The sequence below is a fragment of the Lolium rigidum genome, chromosome 2, assembly GCF_022539505.1.
Source record: "Lolium rigidum isolate FL_2022 chromosome 2, APGP_CSIRO_Lrig_0.1, whole genome shotgun sequence".
Lineage (NCBI taxonomy): Eukaryota > Viridiplantae > Streptophyta > Magnoliopsida > Poales > Poaceae > Lolium > Lolium rigidum.
Genome location: NC_061509.1, coordinates 97,496,312 through 97,509,282, shown reverse-complemented (window position 1 = coordinate 97,509,282; position 12,971 = coordinate 97,496,312). Strand labels below are relative to the sequence as shown.

Here is a 12,971-nt window from a genome sequence, read left to right as displayed (position 1 = left end):
GGCATCCATTTTCTACCATGCGCTAGTCTTGTAATTGAGATAGAAATATTGTTAAGTCTGACAAGAAACTTTACGGACTGGTACCGTATTGTTAAAGAATCATGAAATGATTAAGTCCTATTGCAAACTTTTAGTAAACCTCACATTGCTGATTCAAAGAACAATGGTTTCAATTAGTACCTAGAATCATCTTGTCTCCGTGAAACTTGAAGTTCAAATCTGTTTGAAAAAGTAAGGAGCTGAAAATTTTGTTTTCAGAAATAAGCAAGGTATGAGATATATGTGATATCTAAGACCTTATTGCAAGATGATAGAATATAATCTAGTGAGACTACATAAACTCATAAGTTTTATGGGAATGTACGAAAGTTGAAGACGCCCGGCGTCCCAATCCTCCAACTAAGTTGGGCACTAACTATATTCGCATATCCATGAAATGATCGTCCTTAGTATGCACCGTTGCTAAGACTCGTCGTTTCGAAGCATCTCGTGATGATCGGGTGTTATAGATTCTACGTGTGCATATAACGGGTGCAAGCCAGATTTGCACATGCGAATACTGAGGTTAAACTTTATGAGTCTAGCATGTACAGACATGGTCTCAGAAAGTCGTCATGATTTGATGGATAAAAGTTATGAGTGAAATTGTTCATCACATTAAAAGGTTACTAATAGTGAAATCCGGAACACTTATCGTATGATGATCAACTTCAAAGTAAGAACCTCAAGGTTATTGGTATTTGACCAACAAACCTAGAAGTTATTGAAGGTTAAGTGTTTTCTGAGAATGAGGAAAGCTAAAAGAGAAACTACAAAAGATATTTTGGCAGAAAGAAAGAAAAGACTAGAAAGTCTAACTCAGGTGTATATAGATGATATACATGTTATGGATGTATTCCTTATTTGGTCACATAATGAAATTCTTGGGTATTAGTACCAGATTGGTTGGCATGAGATGTCATACAGTACAACGCAATACAAGAATACGATGGCCTAAGTGACTGATAAGGAATATGGTAATAATGCACGTCTGGAACATAATAAAGTGTTGTTATGTTTGTCGTTGGCATTCTACCTTGCCCTTAGAATTTATAATAAAGAACTTAATAATTGTTATTTTGCTCTGGTCAAATTAAAACACTGAGTTGTTCAAATTATGACATTACTCCATGTACGATGGATAAGTTATTATAAATCTTAATGGTGAAATACACATACATAACACTGACGCTAAAATTCCATAAGGCAAATGATTTAAATTCCACTTGTTTGTGGAACCGCCATTTAGGTCATGTTAGAAAGGAACACATGAAGGAACTCCATGCAAATGGATTTTTGGAGTCATTTGATTTTTGAATCATTTGGCGCTTGCAAATCTTTTCTAAATAGAATGACTGAAATACCGTTCATAGGCCAAGAGTTGAACGGGCAACTAACTTAGTGAAAACATACATGATGATGTACATGGTTCACTGGGCATAGTTGTGTGCGGGAGATTCTTCTACTTCATGAAAACTTCCAACAATGAATTGAGTATATATATGTGGATATATTCGATAAGGAAGAAGTTTGAAACATTTGAAAGGATTCAAATAAATTTAAGCATGAAGTGGAAATCATCGTAATAGAAAAGTCAAATATCTATGATTGGATCATGGTGGAAATATTTGAATTACGAGTTTTAGCGAACATCTAAGAGAGATATGAAATTGTTCTACAACTCACATTTCTTGGAGTATCATAGTGATGATGTAGTATCTGAGAGATGTATCAAAACCTTGTTGGATTAATGATGAGATAAAATAATATGACGCCATTATATTTTGTGGATTATGCTTTAGAGACTACAGATTTTACACTGAATAGAGCATCATCATGATCCGTGGAAATGACACCATACGAGTTATGGCATGGGTATAAACCCTAATAGTCCTTTCTTAAATTTTGGTATGCATAGCATATGTAAATAAGTTTACAACCAAAATCGGATGAATGTCTTTTTTGGTTATCCCAGAGATTTGATTGGGAATTCTTCCCACTATGGAGACAAAGACAAAAAATGTTTGTCAGTGTTGCTTATTTCCAAGAAATTGTTTTCTAGCGAAATATTTGAGTGGGAGGACAATAGAACTTGATAAGGTTTATGAACCTGAGCATAATGATCAGAGTAGCGGAGCATCAGAATTGGTTCCGAAAGCGGCCACGACGATCATGCCTCCCATGACTACAAAGTGTTTTAGCCATGGAGATCTAAGTACATATTGAACCTTGTAGGTATGGTTTACTTTGTGATCAAATAAATGATTTATGGACAAAGGATTGATTTTGAACAATAATAAACCAACTACATAAAAAGAAGTTATGATGGGCCCTGACTCCGTTAAAATGGCTATGCGCCATGAAATCCAAGATAGGTGAATACTTTTTGAAAGTAAATGGATCTATAAAATTGATGGACTTGGATGGAATATCCTTGAATAATCTCGACTTGTCGAAAAGTTGTTTACGACAAAGTTCAAAGAGTTGACTACGGTAAGATTAGATCTTCCGTAGCGATGCTTATAGTCTATGTGGATTATTCTAGTAATCATTACATATTTCATTTATGAGATATGCTAGTAGGATGGCAAAAATACATTACTTAACAGAAGTGTGTATTAAAGGTGTATACAAGATACAACCAAGAGTTTTCGCTAGTCCGTGGAATACTAGATAGGTATACAAACTTCAATTGGATGAAGTGAGTATCGCGGAGTTGGAATCTTCACCGGATGAAATAGTCAAAGAGTTTTTGATTTCATCAGAAACGATGAAGATGCTTGCATTTGCAAGAAATTAAGTGGGAGCATTGAGACATATTTATAATACTTTATGTAGATGACATATAGTTGGTTATAAATGATGTAATTATATACTTGATTAAAAAGGTTTCATTGAGAATTAACTTCAATGAAAGGATATGGACTGAAACATATTTAGTGTCAAGATCTATGAAGATAGATTGAAACACATAATAAGTTTAAGTCAAAGTACATAGAATGGATATTGAAGTAGTTCAATATAGAAATATTAAGAAGGTGTTCTTTTCATGTGAATGTTTAACAGGACTTGAGTGTATTTGACACTCAATGAGTAAAAACACATGAGAGATTTTAGATCACGAATAATATGTACAAAATCAGATGCTTGTACTCTAAGAAGTTAGGAGCATATGCCAGAATGATTCATGTGATGATCATTGTACAACAGTAAGAATATCCCTGAGTGCTTTAAAAGAACCAAGGATATATAGTTTTTGTATGGGGTAATGACAAACAAATCGCTGTAAGGTGTTACACCGATATTAGTTTGGTCACATATAAAAATAAAATTTCAATCTCAATTAGGCTAAGTGTTGTTTAAAAGGTAGCACAATGAGCTAGAAGTTGTCTATGCTAGATTTAGATGAGTTATAAATATTGTGACGGATTCTACAAAAGAAGGCAGAGTATGTTATTGTTTTGACAATGACTGAGGTTGTTTAAGTCGAGGAGTTCTTTGAGAACTTGGTGTAGTTCCGGTAGTGTCAGAACTTTGAAGCTATATTGTGTGTGACAATATTAGTGACATATTTCAGACCGCGGAATTAAGGTTCCACCAGAAGACCAAACATATTCAATGCCGACTCATTTGGAAAATGAATGATGCGTGAAGACGCAAATGAATTGCAAAATACATACGTTTCTGAGCATGTCAGATCCATTGACTAAAGCCTCTCCCGTGAGCAAAACATGATAAAGCACCAGAAGGCCAAGGTGTTATATCTTTACAAATGTAAACTAGATTATTGACTCTATTGCAAGTGGGAGACTGTTGGAGATATGCCCAAGAGGCAATAATAAAATGGTTATTATAATATATCTTTGTGTTTATGATAATATTTTCATACCATGCTATAATTGTATTAACCAAAACATTGATACATGTGTGTTATGTAAACAACAAGGAGTCCCTAGTAAGCCTCTTGAATAACCAGCTTGTTGATTAATAGATGATCATGGTTTCGTGATCATGAACATTGGATGTTATTAATAACAAGGTTATGTCATTGATGAATGATGTAATGAACACACCCAATTAAGCGTAGCATAAGATCACGTCATTAAGTTCATTTGCTATAAGCTTTCGATACATAGTTACCTAGTCCTTCGACCATGAGATCATGTAAATCACTTATGCCGGAAGGGTACTTTGATTACATCAAACGCTACTGCGTAAATGGGTGGTTATAAAGGTGGGATTAAGTATTCGGAAAGTATGAGTTGAGGCATATGGATCAAGAGTGGGATATTGTCCATCCCGATGACGGATAGATATACTCTGGGCCCTCTCGGTAGAATGTCGTCTAATTAGCTTGCAAGCATATGAATGGTTCATAAGAGATGACATACCGCGTACGAGTAAAGAGTACTTGTCGGAGACGAGGTTGAACGAGGTATAGAGATACCGATGATCAAACCTCGGACAAGTAAAATATCGCGTGACAAAGGAAATCGGTATCGTATGTAAATGGTTCAATCGATCACTAAGTTATCGTTGAATATGTGGGAGCCATTATGGATCTCCAGATCCTGCTATTGGTTATTGGTCGGAGAGAAGTCTCAACCATGTCTGCATAGTTCACGTACCGTAGGGTGACACACTTAAGGTTTGATATCGTTTTAAGTAGATATGGAATATGGAATGGAGTTCGAAGTTTTGTTCGGAGTCTCGCATGGGATCCAGGGCATCACGAGGAGGTCCGGAATGGTCCGGAGAATAAGTTTCATATATAGGAAGTCACTTTCCAAGTTTGGGAATGGTCCGGTGAATTTATGGAAGGTTGTTTTTGAAATCATCCGGAATAAATCACTATGGAAGGAGGAGTCCCGGAGGGACTCCACCAACCCTAATCAGCCAACCAAGTGGGAGGGTGGAGTCCATGGTGGACTCCACCTCCTTGGCCGGCCAACAAAGGGGGGAAGGGGAGAGTCCCTATCCCTCTAGGTTTCGTCCAAAATGCAGTTTTTGAATTGGGGTCTTATTCGAAGACTTTGGGCAAACCCTAGGGATTCCACCTATATAATGAGGAGGAGAGGGAGGGGGCCGGCCACTCCATCACAAGTTGGCCGCACCACCCAAGCCCCTTGAGGCCGACGCCCTAGCCCCCCTCTCTCTCCCAAACCCTAGCCGCCCCTCCTCCACATACAACTCTAGTAGCGCTTTGGCGAAGCCCTGCCGGAGTTCTCCACCACCACCGCCACCACGCCGTCGTGCTGTCGGGATTCCGAGGAGGATCTACTACTTCCGCTGCCCGCTGGAACGGGGAGAAGGAGGTCGTCATCAACACCGAACGTGTGACCGAGTACGGAGGTGCTGCCCGACTGTGGCACCGTCAAGATCTTCTACGCGCTTTTGAAAGCGGCAAGTGATCATCTTCTGCAACAACGAGATCTAATCTCGTATGTTTTGGAAATCTTCAAGGGTTAGTCTCGTGATCTTCTCGTTGCTCCCATCTACTAGATTGCATCTTGGCTTGGTTTTCGTTCTTGTGGTAGGAAATTTTTTGTTTTCTATGCTACGAATCCCATCACTTCGATCGCCGGTCGCCTCCTGAACCGCGACTAAAGACCCCTTTAGTCGCGGTTCGAATATTTTGGGAACTAAAGGGGGCGTATGGAAGCCTCTTTTTCTACTAGTGAACGGCGATTAGGATGAGATTGGGCTGCCACTGTACGGCGAGGAGACACCCCTAACTACTAGTAGTAATACATTGTGTGCCAACTTGGATGTCGCATACAATTCTGAATTAGCATTCCTGTGCCACCTGCTTTGTTGTAGCGAAATTTATTAACATATGGTTTGATGTCTCATTGGAACAAAGCAAATAATTAACTAAAAAGTTTCGGTAGCCCGTAAAAATAGATAATTTGACCTCGAAAGATTTTCGTACCGCCGACCGTCTGCGTATATTCGCATACGTTCAAAATATATAGGTTGTCTGCTATATTCACATGTTGCGGGTCTGCCCATACTACGCAGACGTTAAGTTTTTTCGGCGGTCAGCGTTCGGCCACACGGGGTCCTTAAAGGCCCGATGTGTACTAGTGCACGGTGAAAGTTGTCACTCCCGAGTTCCGAAAGCAAAGCCACTCGACAAAGAGGGAAAAAAAACTAGGCAAAGATGAGTTCTCCGATAGTATCGTGTTACCTTTAAGCCGCTGCCCAACGGCTTATCCGCGTCAGGAAAGAGAGCATGCAAGAGATGAACAACAAATTGATCGTACTAGTTATCAGCGTATACATGCTGATGATACCGTGACAAGCTTTACACGGTTAGGTCACATGACATAGCTCGCGCAGATACAGACCGGTTGCTGAGCTCGTCATTGTCATGCAAACGGGTGGGTTTAATTCCTTTTCCATTTCTTGGCTTTCCACCTATGTAAGAGGGGAACCGGCATGCATGCCGTGACAACGCAACCAGATTCCGCCCGTTCGTGTGATCGTCGTCTCCCTTTTCTGAAGCACCCATGCATGATGCCTACGTCTTTCTACCCCGGCCCAGACCGGCCGGACCATGAGCAGCGAACCAAAAGGGTCTATTTTACAACTCATATCTGTTATGCTATCTGTGCGCTGATCTTAATACATTTAGTTTCTTATAAATAAGAAAACTACACACTTTAATACGGAAACGTAGGAATGGAAGATGAAAAAGAGTCTGCAACAGTTAATGTTTCCTTTATTTTATTCTTATTCTGTCCAAATACTATAGATTCTATTAATAGATATGAATATAGTATAGATTATAGTATATTAATACGTAGATTGAAACAATGCATGCTACATTTCGGAACGGGGTTAATATATCTCTTTGGTTATCTTTGAAGCTAATAAAATGCACAAATTAATCACGAAAAGAATACTCCTATATGTATCGATATATTAGGAAAAAACATATATAGCTACATAACATTTGGAGTATAGATAGATCGATGCCCGTGTAGAGTGTAATAAATTTATGGGCATGAATGTCATGAATTGACCAAGACCGGACGCATATATCTGTCCCTTTTAGCTGTTTAAACAAGCCTGTCAAAGAGCCGGAGCAGGCAGGGGTCAACTACCAAAGCTTTGTTTCCATGTCACGGAGTGGTAGTTCAGATCCACACGACAAGGGTCAGTGTCCCAAGCGAAAAGAAAATTAGGGCAAGAAATGCTTTTGGAATCGAGACAGATTGGCAGATTGGGTCACATGAGCTACTAGCTACCTCGCTCGCTCGTGCATATGCAGCCTACAGCTAACTGCAGGAAAGAAGGGAAACTTATTAGGAAGATCTCACTCTGCTCCTGTATCTGTCTAAAAGTATGTCTGCAACATTTAGCCCATGACCTTTACCGAAAGCTTTTGTCTTTACCTACTAATAAGTTTTAGCTTTTGTGGCTGTAATCTATTTTACGCTTGTGTATTTTTCTGTATATCTGTATATATATACTGGTGTGACCTATGCCTACATAGCTACCAACCTAACACAGGGAAAGGGTCAATTGCAGACATCAGTGGTTGCATATTCTACACTGTTCAAAACCAGTCAATGTAGAAGGAGAATGCATGTCCAATTGCCTCTTATTTTATTCCCACATCACTAGCTTGCTTAATTATTCGTCTTCGTCCTCTCACACAGCAGTGTTTCGTATCAATCTTATAGTGCTCCATATCAGTTTTGCCCTCATATCCCTAGCGCCTTCTTTCTTCCCCTCTCCTACTTCTGCTTGCACGACTCTGATCCAATCCTCGCAGTGTATAGAGATAGATACTGAGCTACTATACTTAGTAGAAGGTAAGATGATAACTAGGGAGGAGGTAGAGATCATGGGAGCTGTGAAAGACAAGCAGGAGCTAGTTGAGATCCTCGAGGACGAGGGGAAGAGATCCATAGATTGGAGGCCGCTGGACCTCAACGAGAGCGTCGATGTGGAGAGTGAGGAAGGAGAAGTCGGCGACGATGAAGACGACGAGGGCGACCAGGAGGACGATGATGATGATGGAGGTAGCACCACCGATGTTGCTGGGAGCAGGAGCTCTAGCAACAACAGCAACACCAACGATGCTTCGGAGATCCAAAACGGTACAGGGGGCAGCGTGCACAGGGTGCCGTCGGTGCGGCCATACAACCGGTCGAAGCTGCCTCGGCTCCGGTGGACTCCCGACCTCCACATGGCCTTCGTCCACGCCGTCGAGAGGCTTGGTGGACAAGAGAGTAAGTACAAGAACTTATCATAACTTGGTACCGTTTCTTTGGATTATGGGATATTGATTTGCTTGTGAAGTTCTATGATCTCATGATACTGTTTCGTAGAAGTCTAATTAATTCTTGACCTTCGATTTCTTGTTGATAGGAGCGACCCCTAAGCTGGTACTTCAGATGATGAACGTTAGGGGACTCAGCATTGCTCATGTAAAAAGCCACCTGCAGGTATATCATCATGCAAATATGCTACTTAGTTCGCCTACTTCACCTAGATTATTGTTTATGTGCCCTCCAAATACTAGAATTTCTCATCACTTCCGTTCACACAGATCCATCTCACAGGTTGAATTAACATATATCACTCTCAATTTTTGATCCATTTATTTCCAGATGTACAGAAGCAAGAAGCTAGACCATGAAGGTCGCCTGATTAGGGGAGCCAACTCCTCAGGTTCTCATCACTCTCAATTCTTCCAGTCTAGATAGTACTCTAGGAACTTAGTGCTCATGAGAGAATTTTCTTATTCTGCATGTGGCGTGGCAGTATTTTCTCCTATGGATTTCCATTCGATGAGAGGCGATCGACGGTTCCACGACATGTTCCTCCAAAGAGCTGCCGTGCTCTCCTCGAGGGCGGACAACGGCGGCTTATTCGCCTCGCGAAACGGCGGCCTCCCGAATACTACTAGCCGCCTCTACGGGATTCTCCAACACCACCACCACCGGCCGTCTCCGGTGCAAACATTCGGCTACAAGAACTGCAGTTTCGGGTACAATTCCATCGCTAAACGTCTAAACCTACCTAAGGGCAGCTGAACAGCTGTAGCTGATCCGAGATTATTATTGAAAGGTCGAAACCCTAATTCGTGATTAACTTCTGCAGGAATCAAGAGTGGGCGTTCAGCCAGCATGACATGATTTCCAGGAAGGATGTGAAGGCGTCGTCGTCCTCCACCATGCCGCACTTGTTCGCGTCCTCGTCGTTGAGGAGGTGGCCGTTAACCTCCGTGGTTGCAGGCGCCGGTGAGGTAAGACGAGATGAAAGCTTCGGTTATTTTACGGGAAGCAGCTCTAGGACACTGTCTACGCCCATGGCGCCGGCGATGTCGACAGTTCCAGGGGGAGGCAACCATCGTCTCCCGTTTAGATGGTACGGGGTAGATGGCGGCAACGGCGCTAAGTCTACATCGTCAGATCCCGTGGTGATCGACGAAGCCCTAGATTTCCGGCTCAAGGTACTTATCCACCACTCCCTACTCTGCGCACTAGTGCATTACTATGCTCTCACATTCTACACACTATCAAGTCTTCAATTTCTGACACGAGGTGACATCGAGGTAACTAATTTGCAACAACATTGCATGTCTGATTCGGCAGCAGAAGCATCTAGAACCGGGTACTCCGACCACACCGGTTTACGAGGTGCAGGGTAAGCGGCCGCCGCCGGAGACGCCAAACTTGAAGCTCAGCTTGTCCCCGGCCACGGTAGATACTACCGATGGGATGTTGAGTACGAAGAGGAAGAAGAGCTCCGCATCAACTGAGCAAGAGATTGAGCATGGCAACAAGCTCTCGATTTCGCTCTCGCTCTCACCACCCGCACCTTCCATGCACATGCAGCGGCAGGAAAAGACAAGAGGGGGCAGCGTGGAGGCCGCTCTGGGACAGAGTACTTTGGATCTGACCATGTCGATCAGGGCATTGGAGTGAGATCTTTCAAGTACTTTGTGTCAAGGGCCTTCCAAAAATTGCACACTGCACCATGAGATCAAATAAGATTGTTAATTTAACTTTTGTCTCCACCAGTACATATGGGGATATATGTCAGGATTGTTGGGTAATATGTGGCCACATGATCCATGCCTTGTTCTCTTGTGAGAGCATCTTTGGGACGCTAAACCTACCAGAGATAACTAGATAAATTATCCACTGCAGTTCTAGTATGTTTATTGCATAGTAAGAGTAACATGCATGCATCATGTTCATATGGACCACACCAAGTATTTCTGACAAGATGGTGGTGAAGTCCTTCAAGGTCAAATTTTGCACTATGTTTCGGGACAAGTTCTATAGTATAACAATTTCTAACTTGGGACACCTAATAAAAATTTATAGTACTAGCTTGTTACTTCTACGTCCTTTCATAGACATACACTTATATATGCAAACTTTGCTCGTGAGCACAATATCTGCATTAGATGAACAAAATAATTGTTACATGTGGATACGTGCATCACCGGACACCAGGAAGGCATGAAATGAGGGCGAAGCATGCATTCTTCTCCAGTAACACTGGTATCTAAATGCCCCCCCGCTCCTATGTGACGGTTTCATTTTTCCGCGCGATCTGGTTGGCAACTCACTACAGGAACGGTCGGAGACGCCGACGGCCGGCTGCCCTCGGCGTAGCCACGCCTGGCCCTCGGCGTAGGCTACGCCGACGGAAGCCCTCGGCGTCTAGGTCCCTCGGCGTAGGCTTCCATGCCGTCGGCGTAGGCCCGGCCGTCGGCGTACGTTCCCCGGCGTGCCGTCGCCGTTAACGGCGAGCGTGAAGACGCCGAGGGCATTGCCCTCGGCATATGATGCGACGTGGCAAGCCGAGGGAAGCCTGACAGCTCCCATACGCCGAGGGCAACCTCCTCGGCATAGACTTTTTAAAAAAATCAAATTTTCAAATTTTAATTTTTTTACACCCTTTTTTTTCTTTTTTTTTACTTATTTATCTTTCACCCTATACACTTTTAACTCTAAGTACACTTAATCTTGGGTCAAATTACAATCATGGTTAAACTTCCCGGTCGGTCACTCATCCTCACACTACTCCAACGTCAGCACGCTTAACTTCTTGGTTCCATTCGGATAAGCTTCCATTAATGAATTGACACCTCTTGCTGATAATAATAACATATCAACCATATTAACCCTTGAACCGTGATGCACACCTCTTTATTTTTGAATTCCAAACAATTACTTAAGTAAACAATAGTGAAACAACGAATATATAAGTAATAATAATATTGAATTCAAATAACAATAAAATGATTTTATTTTTGGTCTTTTTCTATTTAATATGGAATAATTAATATCTTTAAATCGGAAAATCGAAATTCCACAAATAATATGTCTAAATCGATCAGAAAAATGAGAGGAATCTAAATATAACATCAATATCATTATTTGAACCTAAAAAATTAGAGGAATCCAAATATGACGCCTAGTTTGCCATCTGGCCAAAATGGCCGCCTCGGGAGATGCGAAATGGCCGTACCGGGCGTGTTGGTGCACCGTTCGCCAACACGCTAAACGGATAAAAATTAGCATATAAAGTGATGTGTAATAGACCTAAAAACATTTTTCGCAGAATTTATTGAGCCACGGAAAGTGTGGCCCTAGTTCAAATCCGGTCAGTTTCCTGCGGATTCGGCGGGACACCGCAGGAAGCGGGGGGGATTCCCAGATGGCTAGCTGATGACCCACAAGTATAGGGGATCGCAACAGTCTTCGAGGGAAGTAAAACCCAATTTATTGATTCGACACAAGGGGAGCCAAAGAATATTTGTAAGCCTTAACAGCGGAGTTGTCAATTCAGCTGCACCTGGAAACAGACTTGCTCGCAATAGTTTATCAGTAGCAACAGTTTTATAGCAGTAGCAGTAGTGAAATATAAGCAGCAGTGTAATAAAGACAATGTTGCGGTCAGAAACCCACCGGCGGGCAGCGACGGGCAACACCGTAGAGCCGGGAACAACTCAGGGCTGCGGCTGGCCCTGGTCCCTCTGAGCGACGGCCCGCAAAGCCTTCTGCGCACACGTCCGATGCTCGATGCAAGGGCGTGCCACCTGACCTATACCCGGTCGGGAAGGTGTTGGATGATGCCTCGCTTAGTTTCCTGCATGGCATACACGTAAACATTAAATACGAGCCTCGATCGGCTCTCAGGTTATCCTGTGAATCGGCTCAAAGAGCCGATCCACCCATGATTCGTACAAGGTATACGAATATATGGTGGTCCTGCTTGATCAAGATAAAGCTAAAGCGATCTACGACGATTTAGGGTTTTCACCGCATAATCGGATCATCCTACTCACGATTGGGCCTCGCGCTCGCGTACGGTGATCGTAAGCCGATCCTAGACGGGGCCTAAAAACCAACACGAGGTTGATCCTCGGAACATCCTGTCTAGGGCTAGCAAACTACACCCTACACGCCGCTGGATCCTCCAACCCTTTGTAAGGCCTAACTATTGCAGATATTAAACTAATCCTTGAAGAACAAGGAGCAACCGTAACGGATCGGATCTACTAAACGATGATCAAGCGGGGTGTCGCCCTTACACCTAAGATAGGCGTAAGGGCGGCTAGATGTATAAGGGTTGCACTACGACAGCATATGATACGAAGAACAATGCTAACCCTAACACATCTAAGATAACTACGTTGCTCGCCATCAAAAAGGCTTCAGTACGAGCAACGCATGAACAACGTAAATAAGCTTGTGCTGCCTAGATCGCAGGATGCGATCTAGGAAGCATGGTGCTTACCAGAAGAAACCCTCGAGACGAAGGAGTTGGCGATGCGCCGAGATTGATTTGTGTTGAATGTTGGTTGTTGTTTATTTCATAAACCCTAGATACATATTTATAGTCCGGGGGACTTTCTAATTCAGGCGTGCACCTAACCGTGCACGGGAAAAACTCTA

At 42.5% G+C, this 12,971-nt stretch overlaps 1 protein-coding gene across 1 annotated transcript; it reads left to right on the top strand.

Moving 5' to 3' along the window:
• The first annotated feature begins 7,393 nt into the window (after positions 1-7,393).
• LOC124689982 lies at positions 7,394-9,983 on the top strand. The gene is made up of 6 exons (XM_047223434.1): positions 7,394-8,282; positions 8,422-8,498; positions 8,664-8,724; positions 8,818-9,043; positions 9,157-9,508; positions 9,651-9,983. The coding sequence occupies exons 1-6, from the start codon at positions 7,634-7,636 to the stop codon at positions 9,981-9,983; spliced, it is 1,698 nt and encodes a 565-aa protein (XP_047079390.1). The 5' UTR covers positions 7,394-7,633.
• The last annotated feature ends 2,988 nt before the right edge of the window (positions 9,984-12,971 follow it).

Bases quoted from the DNA above. Each gene is read 5' to 3' on its own strand.
- LOC124689982 (XM_047223434.1), top strand. From the start codon at position 7,634: ATGTCCAATTGCCTCTTATTTTATTCCCACATCACTAGCTTGCTTAAT. The intron at 8,283-8,421 runs GTAAGTACAAGA...TCTTGTTGATAG, and splicing joins GAGGCTTGGTGGACAAGAGA to GAGCGACCCCTAAGCTGGTA. The intron at 9,044-9,156 runs GTACAATTCCAT...TAACTTCTGCAG, and splicing joins TACAAGAACTGCAGTTTCGG to GAATCAAGAGTGGGCGTTCA.